Here is an 18,337-nt window from a genome sequence, read left to right on the forward strand (position 1 = left end):
ATGGTGATCTAATAAGACTTAGGACTTTGACATTATTTAATGGTTGATTTACATGTATGGTTGGACTGGGGCTACAAAGCACTTAAATTAATATTTTGGGAAATATTGTGGTTTGTGCTTGAAGTTGATGTTTCGTTTCCTGTTGAACCAAAACCACAAAGCCTAATCTGTTAACTAAATGTCCTGAGTGCCTAAATGTAGCAACATCAGGCTTTAGTTGCAAATATTACAAAAGGAAATATTGTCGGTAAGAGAACAAATGGATGTGCTCGGTATATTGAGTTGCATTGCATCACTGCGTTGATTTAAAACCATCCAGATGGCATTCTATATTTGATATGGTACAATTTGAGCATATACAGTACACAAATGTCTAGAACACATTGCAATCAAATGGATACCAGATCGGCCATATTACACCTGGACCTGGTTGGCTTACCTGGTTATTGGACTGAAATAAAATGGTGTTAGCTTAACGTATAGACTCTCTGGTTTAATTTGAGGGTTGGAACTAAAATATCATATAAAACATGAAGGAATTGTAACCATTTATCTAGAATCGAATTTTAGGCTATTACTGGGGGTCTGTCAAAAATTAGATTTCCTCCTTTGTGATGGTTTGCCTGGTCTTTGCTTCAGATGTCTTCAGTTGTTGTTTTGTCGGGCTCTCTGTCTTTGGTTTTATCTTCAGGAAGTGAAATGCACGCTCGATCAGTTTGAGATAAGGTGACTGACACGGCTATTGCATGATATTCCACTTATTTAGCTTTCTCATTGTCCATCTTTACTGCAAAGTGGCCTTTGGGTCCTATGGGTTGAGGGGAGGGGCCTCTGTGGATCATCCCACAGATGCTTGATCAGTTTGGGATCTAGTGAATTTGGAGGCCAGGTCAACACCTTCTGCTGTTTTTCATGTTTTTTGAGTTGTTTTTTTGTGTGTGTGTGTGTGTGTGTGTGTGTGTATTTACTTCTGGTTTCTGGACCACTTCCCAGAAACATACAGACCTAAAACATACAGACATCATTTACACTACACAAAAGCCTTGATCCTGGAAAAATCACCTTTTAAATGTTTTTGACATACTTTTCTCTTGTGCCACCCTCAGTCCAAATCTCAGTTTTGCATACAAGTTTGGATTACTCCAATGACTACTTCCTTGTAGACTTAATGCTCCCAAGGGAAGAAAGAATTTCATTTTTTTTGACCCCATGGAGTTTTCTTTATTGCCATCCCCAGGACGAACATAAAACACGGTATTTTGGGAAAGTTCTAAGAACACCAACTGGCCATTATAATGACCACTTTCCTCTGCATTTTCATATTTTGCCTATAAAAAATGTTGTAGTAGCCTCAAAGAGTCACCAACCTTTTTTTCATGTGGGATAGTTGATGGTAAACTGTGTTGCACGTTGTGTGTGGATGTGTCCTGACTATAATAGAATTCCAAAATAATTTAGCATTCATAGTTGCGGTGAATTTCATCATTTACTGGGGCTCCGTTCAATAGGTCCCCTCTGAATAAATGACAACAAAGCAATGGGCAATTATAATAGAAAAATTGGTTTGTAAGATAACATCAAGTTTACCGTGAAAGGGGAAGGAAACTCGCTGTCTTTGCTCCCGGGTAGAAAGAAACAAAACATTTTTTTATTTTTTTTTTTTGTGAGTGCCAGAGAGGTCATCATTTTCTCTACCGAGCCAAGGTTCATGGCAGTGCTATTACACATGTTCTTTTTTATCATCCGCAGAACTATTTCTCTGCAGAAAAAAGCTCTGTGTTTTCGATTCACCGAGGCCCAGTCTGCTTTTCAAGTGCTTATGCTATTGTCCCTGTGTTGGACGACCCACTTATTGACCTTGCAAGAGGATCACGGGGAACAAAAAAATATCACAGTAACGTAAAGCGACTGCTCCGAGCAAGGTTAGAGCATTGGATTCACAATGTGTTTTATCTCATAAGTCTGCTGCTTTGCATAGCAATTGTGCTGTGAAAAGTCACAGCTTTTCACATGATGATTACACGGGATGAATTAAACATGCAGGTATTTGGAATTCATGAAAATGGATATCTCCTCATTAGGTTAAATAGAGAGCAGGGTGTCACGGAATGTCTTGCGAAGCGAAATGATGAAGCGCCGCTTTTGTGAAGCCAGAACAGTGGCACTTAATTTTGGGACTGAAACTATATTGTGGCAGTACAAACAAAGCCTGTACTAAAAAAGGACACATTTCCATTTGAACACTGAAAAACATTGTCGCGAAAAATAATAACTTTAGATAGTAGTTCATTGCCTTAGCGCGAACCTGCGATCGTAGACTATTTTCAGTAGCAGTGTTTTTCTTTTTCAAAGAATGATGGCTGACTTCTTCTTGAGGATCCTGCTTTTGTGCATCTTGGTTCATTGTCATGTCTTCCCGGGCCTCTTAATGAAACTGAGCCATTGTTGATACACCTGTGCTTTACCAATTGTGCCGAGTCAAAAAAATGTCTGCCGTGGAAATAGGACCAACTCCCAAACCACAAGTGCTTTTGTTTTTCTTTCCCACATTCCCACTGCAATCCTGCAGCTCACGTAGCTGCACGGTGCTGAAGGCCTCCTGTTATTGTTAAGCCGTTTCAAGCTAAACTTTAACCCAGTCCTCTCATGATATTGTGTTTTGGTGCCTTTTATTATCCAGTTTGTTTTTCCATTTTTTTTTTTTTTTGTAATCAACTTTCTCATTTAAGTTTTTACTTCCTGTCTTTGTCTTTTTGCCGTGCCTGTGATTACACTCACCTTTCTCGCCTTGTCTCTTTTGTCTGGGCGCTCCTCCACTCATTGGTTTTACTTGTGTCTCAGCCTGTGTGTGTATATATAGCTCCGTCTTTCCCCTTGTCCCTTGTCAAGTCGTCCTTTGTGTTGCCCTCTTGTTCTGTCCAGTTGTTCTTGCCTGTTTTCCCTGGTTCCACACATCTTGGTTTTTGCTTTCTCTTTTGATCGTGTTTCACCTGTCTTTCAGTTTGTGTTTTGGGTTTACCTTGCTGACTAACGAGGCACCATTTGTTCCTTATTTAGTAAGTCATCAGTAAATTTACTTTGAGTTGCTCATCCTGCCTTTCTGGATTGTGTGTCCTGCACTTGGACCCTCCTTCCCTTGCTACACATCATAACAAATCCACTTCTGCTAAGAAGGGAGTTCAATGTGAACTCACGGAAGCCAACATGTACAGTCTTGTCAGGCAGGCAGAGGCTGTGACTAGATGGCAACTCATGATATTGACCATCAGACTATTTTCAATGACTCTTTGGTATGAATGACGGGAATTGAGTCATAATTGGTGAGAGCCATTCTTTTTATTTTTGTGGGTGTCAAGGAAGTCTCCCGTACGTCAGAGGATATGTACGAGAGTGTAACCCAGGTTCCTATATCTACAATGTAGAGATGTGACCTAAACACCTCACATGTAAGCTATGGGTGGATGGATAGTCTAGTCAAATGGAAATGCAAACATTAACACGGACCTGAAACTGAAATGAAAGTTATTACTTTTCCAAGTTCATGGTCTAAACTAACAATTTAATTTTAGAAAATTCATTTTTTTTTTAATTGAAAGCTGTTTTGTGTTTTTTTTCTTCAGTTGATTTTTCTGTTTGGGCTGCACTTGAATATTAAGTTTTTTTCAGTTTTTTGTTTTTGTTTGTTTTTTAATAACTGCCGCTGCCCGTCGGACACATTGACATGTAACCCAAAAGAAGTGGGATATTCTATTGAATTTTAATGAGCATAAATTGCATATTCCTGTATCAGGCATGCAAACTCCTCACCTTTCGGCGAAATTCGCCGTTTTCAATCCAAATTGGGTGACTTATGTGATTCGTGCAAATCCGAGGAGAAAATATTTTGGGGGGGGGGGGGGGGGGGGGGTAGCCTACTCGTTGACTTTTATTTTAATATATTTTAATAATATAATAATATAATGTTCTATATACCGTAAATCCTCTAATATTGGCCTGTATTCCATTAGCGGCCGGTCTCGCTGTCAGCGGAGGTAAATAAAGGCCGGTCTCTAATAGCGGCCGGGGCTATTATTAGAACCATCTCGGCGGGTCAGGGTTTCGGCGGCACGGTGTGGGAGGATCCCCTCAGCGGGACCTCTCCCTGGCGTCGGCCGGCCCCCGCCGGGCGCATTTCCTCCGTGGCGGTGCGCGGCCTGTAAGTGCTCGGGACGAAGGTGGCTCGACGGCTCCGGCCGCGAGCTTTACAGCGACCCCCCGCATCTCACTTCACCGCTTCCCTGGGGTCGTGGAATCAGTGCTCACTGCGCCCTCTCTCCCTGCGGGGAGGGACGGGTCCCACTCGCTCCCGGCGCGACTGCCGACCGGCAGCGGACTCACTGTCCTCAGTGCGCTCCGACCGCGTCGCGCCGCTCATTTGTTGTTAATGTTCTGTATGCATACCATGTTATGGTAACTGTACTTTTTCAATAAATGAACCTAGTATTTTATAGGTTCAAATATACACAAAATCTTGTTTTTATTAATTCTACTCGTAGTTCGTTTTGCTCAAATAGAAATTAAGGCCTGCCTCTAATTCTGGCCTCCTTCCAATAAAGGCCTGGACCACGATGTGCTTGAGTAAAATAAAGGCCCGGGCCTGTATTAGAGGAAATACGGTATATATAACCGCTGACTTTATTTACAGACGCGAACACATATTGAAATGTGTTGTCAGAGCCCCATGCTTAGCCCCTATGTGTTTATTAAACATGCACAGACTTTACCCGCCACTTGCAAGCGCTATGCACGTCACCGATCAATACCGCAGTACGTTACAGCAATTCATTAATTCAGTCTTCGACAAGGGAGAAGCAAAAGAAGACGTTCAGACGCCGGAAATCTCTCTGTTTTTCACGGCCCCAGAGTTGAATCCTCGTTCAGTCTCATGAATGAGATTATTGACGGAAGAAGTGGAAACATGAAAATTGTCACATTCAACTCCATTCAGACAGTGAAATATGCCCTTCAGGCCCGAGGAAAGGCAGCCATTGAGCTGTTCAGGCTCAATGGCTCAAGAGTTGTTTTTTTTGGTAAAAATTAGTGAATTTGTAGTCTGTTGTCTTTGTAAATCTCTGTTTACCAAGCGGGGGGGGGGGGGGGGGGGGGGGTCGTGGCCATTTCCCTCTTCGCGCACTCTTCTCACCTTTTTGACCCCTGACCAGTTTGCATGCCTGCTGTATTCACTGTATTCCAAATTGAATTTGAACTTTTATTTAGAATCACAAGGTTTCTTGACTGTTACTCTCAACCACATGAGCTAACCAAGCTAATACGGATGGCTGGGGATTTAAAGAACAACTTGACAGTTAGAAATCGTGTTACGACCTCCAGTGGTTTTACTTTTTATCTTGTTGCCCTGACTTTCTGTAACTGGTGGAGGAAGTAGGAACTGGAAACGTTCTCAGAACTAGTAATAGTTCTCAGAAGACCACAGCTCTGCAGACAATATCTCATTTACTCACCAAGCCTGAGTAATACGCAGAGTCTTGTTTGTATCGAACTCAATTTAGCCCTATCATAACTTGCAAACACACATACGACTAAACACAAACACTTTCTTGTTCCTGTCTTTGCAGAGAGGAGTTAATGATCAGTTCGTCCTTCGACTCTTTGGAGGTTCTCCTGGACTCTTTTGGACCCGTCAGAGACTGCACCAAAGACAACGGAGGCTGCAGCCGCAACTTCCGCTGCATAGCTGACCGAAAGCTTGATTCCACCGGTTGTGTGGTGAGTCACCTTTCCTTTCCTATATAAAGCTCTGCCTGGAAGCTGCCATACGTCTGCTATGTCAGGAGCCTAAAATAGCCTTTCGCTCAAATTTCTTCAACTGTAAATATAAATCGGTCTGCACGCATCCTTTTGTAATTGTTGCAGTATAAAAGCATAACATAAGCCCTATTCACGGGACTAGTTTTACCAGGGGACCTCCGGTAAATTGTAATAACAGCGGAGATCGTCTGTGATCTTAATCCAGTGCAAATCGGCCATGTCCGTAATTTGTAAAGTAAAAATTACACTGCAAATTACCCTATTCCTCATAACACTGAGGTCCTGTGATAATACTAGTCCAGTGTGAATCGGCATCTCTGTGATTCTGGAGTGCGTGTTTAGTTTTTCAAGACTTTTGTTTGATTCGCACCTTTTTTCTGCCTCTTGTCACTTAAGAATTATGAAGGATGTGCTGTAAATCAAGTTTGGACAGATGTTAGGGTATAACGTCGAGATGTCGCTGACCCATTCACCCATTCAGATGGATGAAATCATTAAATCAAGCATTAATGTGTTCATCGACAAGGGTGGGGCCAATTTAAATGCTGCCAGGTTATTTTTAAAAATATATTTTTTATTATCAATTAGAATTCGCAAAGTAACTAAAGCTGTCAAAAAGTGTAAAATGTCCTCTGACATGCAGTGGAATAAAGTGGAAAGTAACAGAGACATAAATATGCATAGTAAATTAGAGTAAAACACAGAGTTTGCTTATCCTGTGCGAATCCGCCACATGAAACACAGACGTAGGGGGGTCGTTTCTGAATCACATGACGTCCCCAGGTAAAACTAGTCCTGTGCAAATAGGAGAGATCCAAACCGTTTTAATCCTCTGCCCACTTTACTACTACTTCTAATGTTTTATGAATATCCTGGTTTGGTCATCAGTGTTTAAGTCCTTCTACCTGTTTAAATATTCATGGACATATCTGCAGGCCACAGTGACCAACATCAAGGACAAGCAGCAGACCTGCACTCTAATGTGTCAGAGTAGACAGTCTGACTGCGCCTCTTGTCTCATATGCCTCTTAGGCCGACAACACATTCATTACCTCCAGGTGGTGCTTAGCAACCAGGAAATGTAACAGCCAGGTTTGTTTTCTTCTCCATCTGTTGGGGACTCCAGCAATGCCGCTCTTGTTATTTGCAAAATCTTAGCACCGTCTGCTAGTGTTTTGCTTCACCCAAATCCCCCTTTTCTATTGATAAGCTGTCAGGCATCATTCCCCTTCCCTAACAATTTAATTTCTTTTCAAGTACTTTGATGCACTTGAGTAGAGCTTTTCAGGAGGTCTGTGAAGATGCTATTTAATGCATCTTGAGGAAAGTGGAACAGTTTGTGAGATGTATTTAATTGGAAAATGCTTCATCTATAGATTAGAGTGTGGACAAGCATCTCAAAGATATACGTATATAAATGCATGTGTGTGCCTGGTAAACATGCGCTGAGGAGTAAATATTCTTTGGACAGTATGAGTGCATGTGCTGATGACTCCTTTGCTCTTTCATCATTTTGTTTTAATCACCAAGTCTGAGACTTGAGACCAGTGAGTTTTAGTGAATCTTCTTTTCAGCAGGGGTGCATCATCAGGACCAGCTAACCAAGCAACTGTTTGGGGCCCTATGGGAGAAAATAAAATTAATGATAAGTGCCCCCTCAGATAGCTACCTTTTAGAATATCAGGCACCAAGAACTATAAAGCCCCTTAAACCTATGATGCTTGCATGTAGCGCATTGACAATTCTCCACAACTGATCTAGAGACCTATTTCTTTCTGCCATCAGATTGTGGAGACTTGGTTGTACAGCATCTATTATATAGTATACTCTGATACTGTATATCAGGGGTGCCCACACTTTTTTGCAAACCAAGACTTGATGAAGTCCAAATGATCTACCTGCAATACAAAATGCATAATATGATTCAATACATTTATGGTCACTGACTCTGAAAACATGCACTGCGTGGAGTCATCAAGGTTTGCATAGTCCAGCACTCCCAGTCATTATCAAGATGGCGCCGTGGACTAGCTCTAGCCGCATCCCAAACCAGGAGTTTGAGGATCTACAAACAGGATGTGCGTCAGCTCTTTCAGAGACAGATGATTAGGAAGGCCCCAGGACCCGATGGAGTGTCTCCATCCTGCCTGAAAGTCTGTGCTGACCAGCTGGCTCCCATCTTCACCCAGATCTTCAACAACTCCCTGGAGCTGTGCGAGGTCCCCTCCTGCCTCAAACGCTCCACCATCATCCCGGTTCCCAAGAAGTCTCCTGTCACAGGATTAAATGACTTCAGACCAGGCGCCCTGACATCTGTGGTCATGAAATCCTTTGAACGACTGGTGCTGGCCCATCTGAAGGACATCACGGATCCCCTGCTAGACCCCCTGCAGTTTGCCTATAGAGCAAACAGGTCAGTAGATGATGCAGTCAACATGGCTCTTCACTACATCCTGCACCACCTAGACTCTGCAGGGAACTACGCACGGGTCCTATTTGTGGACTTCAGCTCTGCGTTCAACACCATTGTCCCAGAGCTCCTCCACCAAAAACTGTACCAGCTCACTCTGCCCCCCTCCACCTGTCAGTGGATTACCAGTTTCCTGACTGACAGGAGGCAGCAGGTGGAACTTCACATCCAGCACCCGGTCCCTCAGCACTGGCGCCCCCCAGGGATGCGTTCTCTCCCCACTGCTCTTCTCCCTTTACACTACTGACTGCACCTCAAGGGACCCTTCTGTGAAACTCCTGAAGTTTGCAGATGACACCACCGTCATTGGACTCGTCCGGGACGGCGACGAGTCTGCATACAGAAGGGAAGTGGAACAGCTGGTCCTCTGGTGCAGTCAAAACCACCTGGAGCTAAACCCGCTCAAAACTATGGAGATGACAGTGGACTGGAAGAGACGCCCATCAACCTGTCCTCTCACAATCCTCAACAGGACAGTCCCTACGGTAGAGTCATTCAGGTTCCTAAGGTCCACAATTCCACGGGACCTGAAGTGGACCTCCCACATAGACTCTGTAAGGAAGAAGGCCCAGCAGAGGCTGTACTTTCTGCGTCAGCTCAGGAAGTTAATCCTGCCTCAGGAGCTGCTGATCATCTTTTACACTGCAATAGTCCAGTCTGTCCTGACCGCATCCATCACTGTCTGGTTTGGATCCGCCACCAGACATGACAGGGACGGACTGCAGAGAAGATCATTGGTACCGACCTTCCCTCCATCCAGGACCTGTACCGGTCCAGGGTTAGGAAGCGGGCCAGTAAAATCACCACAGACCCCTCACACCCTGGTCACAATCTGTTTAGACTCCTCCCCTCAGGCCGGCGTTACAGAGCACTGTATGCCAAAACCACCCGCCACAAGGACAGTTTCTTTCCCCGGGCTGTCACAGAGACCATTCACATGAACAATAAACAATATCTCTACACTATTGTATATAGTCACTGTACAAAACCCTGGTTTGGTGTATATATCTGCTCTTATTCTATATTTTATGTGTACAGATTGAGATTTACTTTATTTTGTTTTATTTCATTTTGTTTTATTTTATTTTTATTCACTTATTTAAGTTCCGTGTGCTTATGTACAAGAGAGCAAAGTTACCGGAGTCACATTCCCTGTATGTGCACGTGCTTGGCCATTAAAGCTTATTCTGATTCTGATTCTGATTATTATAGCCCACATTTAGTCGATCTAAATCGGAAGGTTAAGTATTTAGCACCCTAGAGTTTTACAGGATCTCACACGTTTGACCGTGCATGCATGGGGAGATCTCAGATTGTCCGTCTGTTAAGATTGTTCGCCTGTCTACCCTCACTATGTCAAACACCATGGTGAGGGCAGATCATTCAAAATTTTGTAACCTATGTAACATTCTCTGCTACTTTCGCAGACCATTTTTACAGGTACAATTTCAGGGGCTGAAACATTTCTTATCATGACAAAATATTACTGAAGCACCAGAAACTTTCCATTTCTGCCGTGTTTGTGACCAACATGCAAAGCTGCATTTGTATTGCTTGTTTCTTTTGCAGTGAATTGGTCCAATGCCTACCAAGTGTAAGACTTTGTTTATGAGTAGTTTAAAAATGCTCGTCATTCATCATTAACATCAATCATAAGTAGAATAAGCCAACATATCCCATGATAACACTGTAGCGCAAGTCCTACAGGCGGTGTAGGCTTCTGCGTCAGTGTGAAATGTAACTACTCGCCGGACGCTACTTCTAATCGGCCGCTATGACAGTGGCCATGTTAGCAGTTAGCTGTACTTGTTCAAAAACTGGATTTAGTTAAACGCTAATTTCAGTAACATGCTTAGGATGACAGTTTTAACAAGATGACGTCTGAATATTAGCTCTGATGAGAAAACGTGAAGCAGGTATAATGACCACTATATTAGTATCTCTTGGTCTTTCGCTCTCTCTCTAGACAAAGACCAAGTATAACTGAGTATGATGGGATTCATAGTCTTTATATCATCATAAACATGTGCATCACTCTTCAAAGGATTCCACTGTTCCAATACCTTTGTAGATGCTGGACTAAACTGGTGATAAACAGCACCGACCATTGTGTTTCCACACCTTCCTTAAAGTTGTTCTATAGTTAGAAGTTGTATGGACTCAGCCTCCAGAGTGTCTCTTCTTAAAAACTTCAAATACCCTTTTTGGCCTTTTGCCATTCAGTAAAGCTCAGACTGCTATGGTACAAAGAATCATCTCCAACAACAACCTTTAGTAATTAACCGGTGCAATTAAGCTTCGGAACTTTCTGAAGGCCGTGCCTTTAAAAAAAAACAAAAAAAAACAATTGCTTTGAATATCACCTTGTTTATTTCCCCTGGGCCTGGAAATGTCACAAAACGGCTGCTCAGGAAGAGGAAATTTACTGGCAGAGCAATTAGATTTCATTATGATAGTTTTACAGCCCAGTGTTATGACCCAGCTTTAGGGCTGCAATATAATGCGGAGACAAGATGACAGAGTTAGAAAAATAAAGCGTTTATCTCATTAAATAAAAGGTGACAGGTGAGAAATGTGGCGTCTCCCCAGACTTTTGCAGCCATGCCCTTTTATCTACACCTTGTCAGGTGTGGTTGGTGGTTAGGGTTAATGTAATTAAGCCCATGCCAAAGACACTTGCACTGCCACTGCAAGGCCAGTGGCAGTGCAGAGGGGCATAACACCTTCCCCCTTTAAAAAAAAATAAAAAAAAAAGAGTAAAGCTACTCTGTGATCTTGTTCTTTCTTCAATCCGTCAGACCTAGAATAGAGAATAAAGGGCATAAGCCATGGGAACAAGCAGGGCATTTGCCTGAAACGAGGACTGTTGCCACAATGTCCAAACCCCTAATGAGGCAAGAGGTGTCCAACGCCCTCTATACGTCCAGATGTACTCCAAATAGCCACAAACAAATACTGTGCAAACGTTTTAGGCAGGTGTGAAAAAATGCTGTAAGTTAAGAATGCTTTCAAAAATATATAAATAGATAGATCTTTATTGTCATTCAAAATACACAGCACAGGTGCACACATGAACGAAATTTCATTGCAATGGCTCAGGTAGCAATGTTTAAGGTACAAGAACTTTAAATAAAAGTGTCTAAAAACAAAACAATAAAAAGTATAAAAAACAGACAGTAAACAGTAATTTAGTTATACTGAATTATTGTACTGAATTATTGCACTGGATATTGCATCATCCTCAAACCTGACTACAGAGTTCAAAAGTCTTATGGCCTGAGGTATGAAGCTGTTGCAGAGCATGGCTGTTCTGCACCTCAGGCTGTGGTACCTCCTGCCAGAGGCCAGCAGAGAGAACAGTCCGTGATGTGGATGTGTGTAGTCTCTGATGATGTTTCTCGCTTGCCACAGACAGCATTTGGCACCGATGTCCCTGATGGAGGCAAGAAAAGTCTAGATAATCTTCTCTGCCATCCTCACCACTCTCTGGAGGCCCTTCCAGTCTGCAGCTGAACAGCTGCCGCACCATAGAGAGATGCCGTTGGTCAGTATACTCTCTATGGTGCTCCGGTAGAACGTAGTGAGGATGTTGGCAGGCAGGTGTCGCCTTCTCATCTTGCGAAGGAAGTGCAAACACTGCTGCGCTTGCTTTATCAGAGATGTGGTGTTCTGGGTCCAGGATAGATTGTTTGTTATGTGCACCCCAGGAACTTTGCTTTCCACCACCTCCACTGCTGTGTTGTTAATAATTAGAGGAGAGTGGCAGGGTGGGCTCTTCCTGAAGTCAACAGTGAGTTATTTTGTTTTGTCAACATTCAGGAGAAGATTGTTCCACCTGTACCAGTCAGCCAGATGCAGCTCCTCCTCTCTGTAGGCCCGGTCGTAGTCGTTCCGAATCAGGCCCACTACTGTAGGATCATCTGCATACTTTATGATGTAGTTTGTAGGGGACCTGGCGACGCAGTCATGTATCATCAATGTGAAGAGAAACGGACTCAGGACGCAGCCATGAGGAGAGCTGGTGCTCAGGGTGATGACTGAGGAGGTGTTCTTCCCCACACCCATGTACTGGAGCCTGTAAGAGAGGAAATCCAGGATCCAGTTGCACAAGCTGGTGTTGAAGCCAGGGGTGCCAGTTTGCTCACCAGATGCCTGGGAATGATGGTGCTGAACTGAAATCAACAAGCAGCATTCGCTCATGAGTGTTCATCTCATAACTGTTTAGTTTTTATCAGTTTACAAAATGCCAAGCGAGCAAATCTAAATCAAATTAATATTTGGTGTAACTACTGTTTGCCTTCAAACCAGCATCAGTTCTTATTGGCACACTTGCATGGATTATAGTCAGGGGTATTATCAACCAGTTATACCAAACAGTTGCTAATGATCTTGAATTCCACACATAGGTTGAAACACTGACTGAAACAGAAGCTGCTGTAGGAGGCTTAAAACTGGGTGAGGAACAGATAAACTGCCACCAAGGTGAGGTTGTGGAAGACAGTTTCATGTCACAGGTCATACGCCGTGGAAAGATACAAGGTAGATATGCTGCACAGAGCCCTGAGCTTAACATGATCAAGTCTGTCTGGGATTACATGAAGAGACAGAAGGATTTGAGGAAGACTACATCCACAGAAGATCTGTGGTTAGTTCTCAAAGATGTTTGGAACAGCCTACCAGCCAAGTTCCTTAAAAAACTGTGTGCAAGTGTACCTGGAAGAATTGATGCTCAATCATAACTAGAATAGTAAGCCAACATATCCCATGATAACACTGTAGCGCAAGTCCTACTAAGAATAAGCATTCTTAGTTTACAGTTTTCCACACCTGCCTAAAACTTCAGCACAGTACTGTTCATCAAAACTAAATGCCACAAGTAGTTGTTAAGATATACCCAAAATGGCCAAATATCTACAATCAAAACATGTGACCCACACAAATTAGAGGTCAATTCTCATGCACTCCCCGTCATGTAGAAAATGCACAAGAAAACTGCACATATTTTGTTGTGCTATCCTTCCTTTTTATCATCGTATTCACCAATATCTGGACGGCTGCTTCTCCATGTTGCACTGTATTGCAAATCCTTGCCAAAAGCATCAGAAAAAAATAAAAATTCTTCTCCCATTAGGCTCACATGGATCCAGAGAGACGTAGAAAAAAAATTCCAACACTTTGAGGTGTCATGAGACTATTCCATGAATTATTTACTGTCCTGTTTTATTTTCATCCCTCTGAGCATGCTGTACTGTAGTATATTTTAGAATCTGTGAAAAGGAAGTGATGACTGACTGTGCTTAATGCCAGTAGTCATCCTTAATGTTTCATTCCCCCCCACCCCCCCATCATTTCTTAATGTTGACTAACCACAACTGAAACCGGAATTCATTCCAAGCAGTAAACTGTGGTTTCACACTTCAGTCGAGCCCTGTGAGAAGGAACCGGACAGTATGTGAGACAAAATTGAAAAATGCTAGTACCATGAGGGGTTTTTCAGAGGAATCTTAGAATCCTTGCTATTGTATTTGGAACAAAAAAGTCGTAACTTAAATACAAGACTTTTTTTTTATTGACAACATGTAAACATCAAATTTTATGAGAAATGCATTGACAGCCTTTGTTATAATATGACTCCTTATCTAAATTTGGTGAAATGCAGGAAACAAACAAAAAAATAAAAAAATCAACTCTCCATGTCTAAGAATCTAGCCTGATATCATCTAACGCTGTATGAGTTACAAGTCGTGTTGCATGTATGTTATTCCATGCTGTGTAATCTTAATGAAGGACCATCTACCCCAGTCCTTAGCCCTAATCCTAACCACGTTGTTTGGTATTTAACAACTAGAGCAAGATACGAAAAGTGTTAATTTACACAAAAGTCAGCAGAGGCACCACAAACCAACAGTGCAGCTTTACCTTAGGGTGAAGTGGGGTAGCTTTTAAAAAGCTTGGGGGTGTATTGGCTCATGAACATGATTTGTACAGTTTTCCCACCATGTGAGGCACCATCGTAAATACTGTTTTTTCTCTAAACATAATGAGGAAAACTTGTTAAATAGTTACAGTGACTGCAGCAGTATTTGACTTTTAATCTTTATTACTATGTGTAGCTGTGACTATCACAAAAAACTCTTTTGAATTTACGATAAAAATATTCTTTTAGGAGACAAGGTTGCAAATGTTGGTTGCAAATGTTGGGAAATCACATGACATGTTCTGCTGAATTTATTCATTCATTTTCTATAACTGCTAGTCCTCTGGAGGGTCGCGGGGGTGCTGGAGCCTATCACAGCGGGGTACACCCTGGACAGGTCTCCAGTCTATTGCAGGGCTAACACAGAGAGACAGACAACCATTCACACTCACATGCACACCTACGGCCAATTTAGAATCACATGTATTTAAAGTGTAGGCTGGACCTTGAATTAAATGTTACTCTGTTATGCAGCCTAATCAGTAACACAATATCTATATGTTTATGTTGTCAGCAAAGAGAGGTGCAGGAAAATTGAAGATTTGTACCAAGAAGCTCATTATTCTTCATGTTACATCTCTATCCTAGGGAGATATTAAACTCCCATCTGCAATGCTTGCTCCACTCTGAGCTCCTGGGCCTGCTGCTTCATCCCACTACAGCTCTATCGCCATCTATCATGGGCTAAACACAGCAGTAAGCAATCCGGAGAGCTTGCAAGCAGTCATTCCGTCAGCGAGCTGTGTAGTTAGAATGTCTGTGGACCTTTCTTGTGGTCTTTGCGAGAAAATTGTGCACGTTGAGTTCACTGGCATCTACATAGACCTGTCATTACACCTCAGAAATACCTGTAGTGGCAACACTAATTGGTTGAGTCACTCTGGTTCCACCATAAGTTCATAGCTTGAAGCCTGGCAAGGTGGATTCACATGATCCTTCAGTTGTTTTGCGATGTAAACAAGTGCCTACTGTGTTGCAGTTTACCAAGCAGTGTACAGTATATGACAGGGAGCTGAAGGGTGGCCTCAGTAAATGTTTAGAAATTGTATTACTTCCTTAGTGGGTGCTTCTATGTAGCAGCTCTCCATTATGCTTTTTCAGCCGCAGTGATCTCACCCCGCTGAACAGCATTCTGCTGAGCTCATTTGCTGAATCTGCCTGGAAGTCAGTACCAGGCGCTGCTGCTGCCGCTGCTGCTGCTACTGCTGCTGCCTTAGTAAATCAGATGCTAATTACACACAGATTGCGAGCACAAATTGAATGAAAGAGGCAGCACAAATTTGCCCTGCACTTTCGTTTATGTAAATCCGGCCCCAAATGTACACAATTACCAATCATGACGGAAATAAGATGCAGGTAAGTTTAAAAAAAAAAAAAAAAGAAGTTTTTTTTGTGTGTGGTTGCAGCTTATTTTGGAATTGTCTGTAGCTGTTGAATATTCGTTGATTTGACTTATTTTGATTTTGTGTTCTTTAAGTATAGCTTTACCACAATTCCTGAATTGACACGGGTAGTTTGTTTAGATGAGTCATGTCCTTATTATCCCATTTTTCTAACAAGCGCTTATTAACATCATCGCAAGTAAGCCATTGAATCCATTGATCTTCACCCACGCAGCAACACATCCCACTCCTGTCCATCATCATGCAGCACCGCTCTCAGCTGCCATTGCATACATTACTGTGTGTTTTAGTAATTATCTTGTGACTGTCGGGCTTATAAATGAGCCTCTCATCCATCTAATCAGGGTGGTAAACTGGCGAGGGCCCAGCGCTCTGATTCCACCCTAATCAATTAACACCTTGTCTGAGCCGTGTGCTGCCAGTAGCCGTCCTGTCTGCGTTTTAATATCTTTCCTTGTGCGCGAGTGGACTGATGCTGGCGGCCTGCACTGACCGACGCGCTCCGGCTCACTGATATATTGCACTCCTGGGGGGGAAGCAGCGTGCGGCGCTTGTGGAAGTGAGAGCGTAATAATCACAAGATGATTGTGAGATTAATTAGCTGCGGCTTGTCACTTGTCTCCCAAGCAAAATGGTGAAAAACAAGGATGTTGTTGACAGAACAGATTGCCACCAAGATGGAATGTCGAGATTAGCTGGGTGCCGTCCAAACAGCTCATGTAGTGTGTGTGACGGAGTGTATCGCTTGATATACAACTTACAAACGCAAGAAATATTGGTCATCGGGGCTGTTTCAGTGTGTTTTACAGCTGGTGTATGTCAGGCATGTGACTAAAGCATACAATTAATTCATACATGGGAATTATGTAGAAAAATATGTCCATTGTGAGTTTACAGCCAGAAACAGAAATATAAAAAATAAGATCAAATCAATGAAGATTCTATTTAGTATGCAACGGGGGAATATACTGAATTTCAGAGGATTTGTGGACTGGTGCGATATCACTTGTATTCTCTTTAATGTGCCACAGACTGAGAGAAAAGCCTTACAGTGCTGCCGCTGACGCTGTGTGCACAGGGTACAAATAAGCAGCTGAATAGGGCAGTGTCTGTGGTGTCTGTGGCGGTCGGAGCCTTGTGTGTCTCCTTCTGATAGATTTGTATGTTCCAAGTTATAATAAATTACATGCTGTTGTCCCCTGATGTCAGGATAGGTGACCCTACTCTCCATTGAAATTGTGCATGTGGGCATGTGTGTCAGTGTGTTGTATTTCTGCCCCCAGGAATCACAAAGTGCTGTGGCGTTGTTTTAGTCTGAGCTTGGAGAGGTCAGAAAGCCACGGCGGATGTTTTGGTTCAAGACAGCTGATACGAAATGCCTCAGTTGACTGGAAAGAGGTAGCCTTAATTATACATGATTGTCATATGTGACTATAAAATGTCCAGTGAAAAAAAACAATAGTTTTTTTCTCTGTTTGACCTGACCTCTGCAGAAGAAGCAAGGATGCCCAGCTGCTGAGGAAGGGAGGTGTCTGTGCTAAAACCTAAAATCTGAGTTTAACTCTTATGTCACAGTTATCATGAGACCAATCCTGGGCTTGGGTGGTAAATGGGTGCTGTCTGTTAATGTGTAAAAATTCAAGGAAAAGCATGAAAACACTTAGATTTTTGTTACTGTTGGAGTAATAAATGGTTACTAAAAGCAATCAAACCTTATACTGGCCTACCTTGTATAAGTGAGTGGCTCATCTCAGTCCCATCGTCTTTAAGATTCCAACAAATTATGACATATCATACACTATAACAGAATGTATATATCATTGCTACTGATTTCCCGTATCTATTTGATTTAATGTCAGTTAATTTAGAGATATTTCAGTTTCGAAACAATTTGACTTAAAACTGAAACTAATGTTGTCATTGGTTTCAGAGATTTGTGGTATTTCCATAATATCTGACCTCTAGTTTCACATCTTGCATATGGACTTGCTTTTGTGCAGCTTTTCTGTCTTCAAACATTTTTAAATGCCGTCAGCTTTCAGGCCTGACGGTGCTCTCAGACTTGTAGCTTGGGTCATCTCCCTTACAAGTGGACACACACTTTCATATCTGAAAGGTGAAAGGTCAACTTTACTGTGACTTCACAGCTCTGCAAAACAAATGAAGTCTCATTATATACAGTATGTTGGATGGACATGGAAGTAAACTGCAACCAAACCGTTTGACGGGGGCATACAACCATGATTCTAGTTACAGTTTACACTCACTTGCCAGTTCATTAGGTACACTAGTGAAAACTAATGTATACTAATATAAGATTCCTCTTAAAATGTCAAATTTATCTTAAAACATAAATATGGTAGTAATTCAACTGTAGTGTCATTGTGAAGGATGTAGTTTATGGTGCTGTTAAGCTGGACTGAAGTTGACTTGTTTGTCCTGGCCCGCTGACTAAATAGAAATGTTTCTGTACAACACAATACAATTCAATAGCACTACAAACCGCAGCCTCCAAAATGAAAACAGTTGAATCAACAGCTCTCTGATATTTGAAACTGGTGCTGAATACCATAACCTTCATGACGATGAGGTTTAGTGCAGGACTCTCATATTTGCATGCATTTGTTTTCACCAGTGTAACAAATGAACTGTGAAGTAAGTGCATTTTCTTTAATTGCT

General features: G+C 42.3%; 1 protein-coding gene across 1 annotated transcript in view; it reads left to right on the forward strand.

Moving 5' to 3' along the window:
* Positions 1 to 18,337, forward strand: part of astn1 (astrotactin 1) — a gene marked incomplete at its 5' end in the record, with an annotated part of 409,253 nt that overhangs the window by 158,753 nt on the left and 232,163 nt on the right. Inside the window, one exon of the mRNA XM_084545838.1 lies at positions 5,616 to 5,766. Within this exon, the coding sequence (XP_084401964.1) occupies positions 5,616 to 5,766 (151 nt within the window). The remainder of the gene's footprint in view (positions 1 to 5,615; positions 5,767 to 18,337) is intronic.

Source organism: Chelon labrosus, assembly GCF_963514085.1.
Source record: "Chelon labrosus genome assembly, chromosome: 6".
NCBI classification, from domain to species: Eukaryota; Metazoa; Chordata; class Actinopteri; order Mugiliformes; family Mugilidae; genus Chelon; species Chelon labrosus.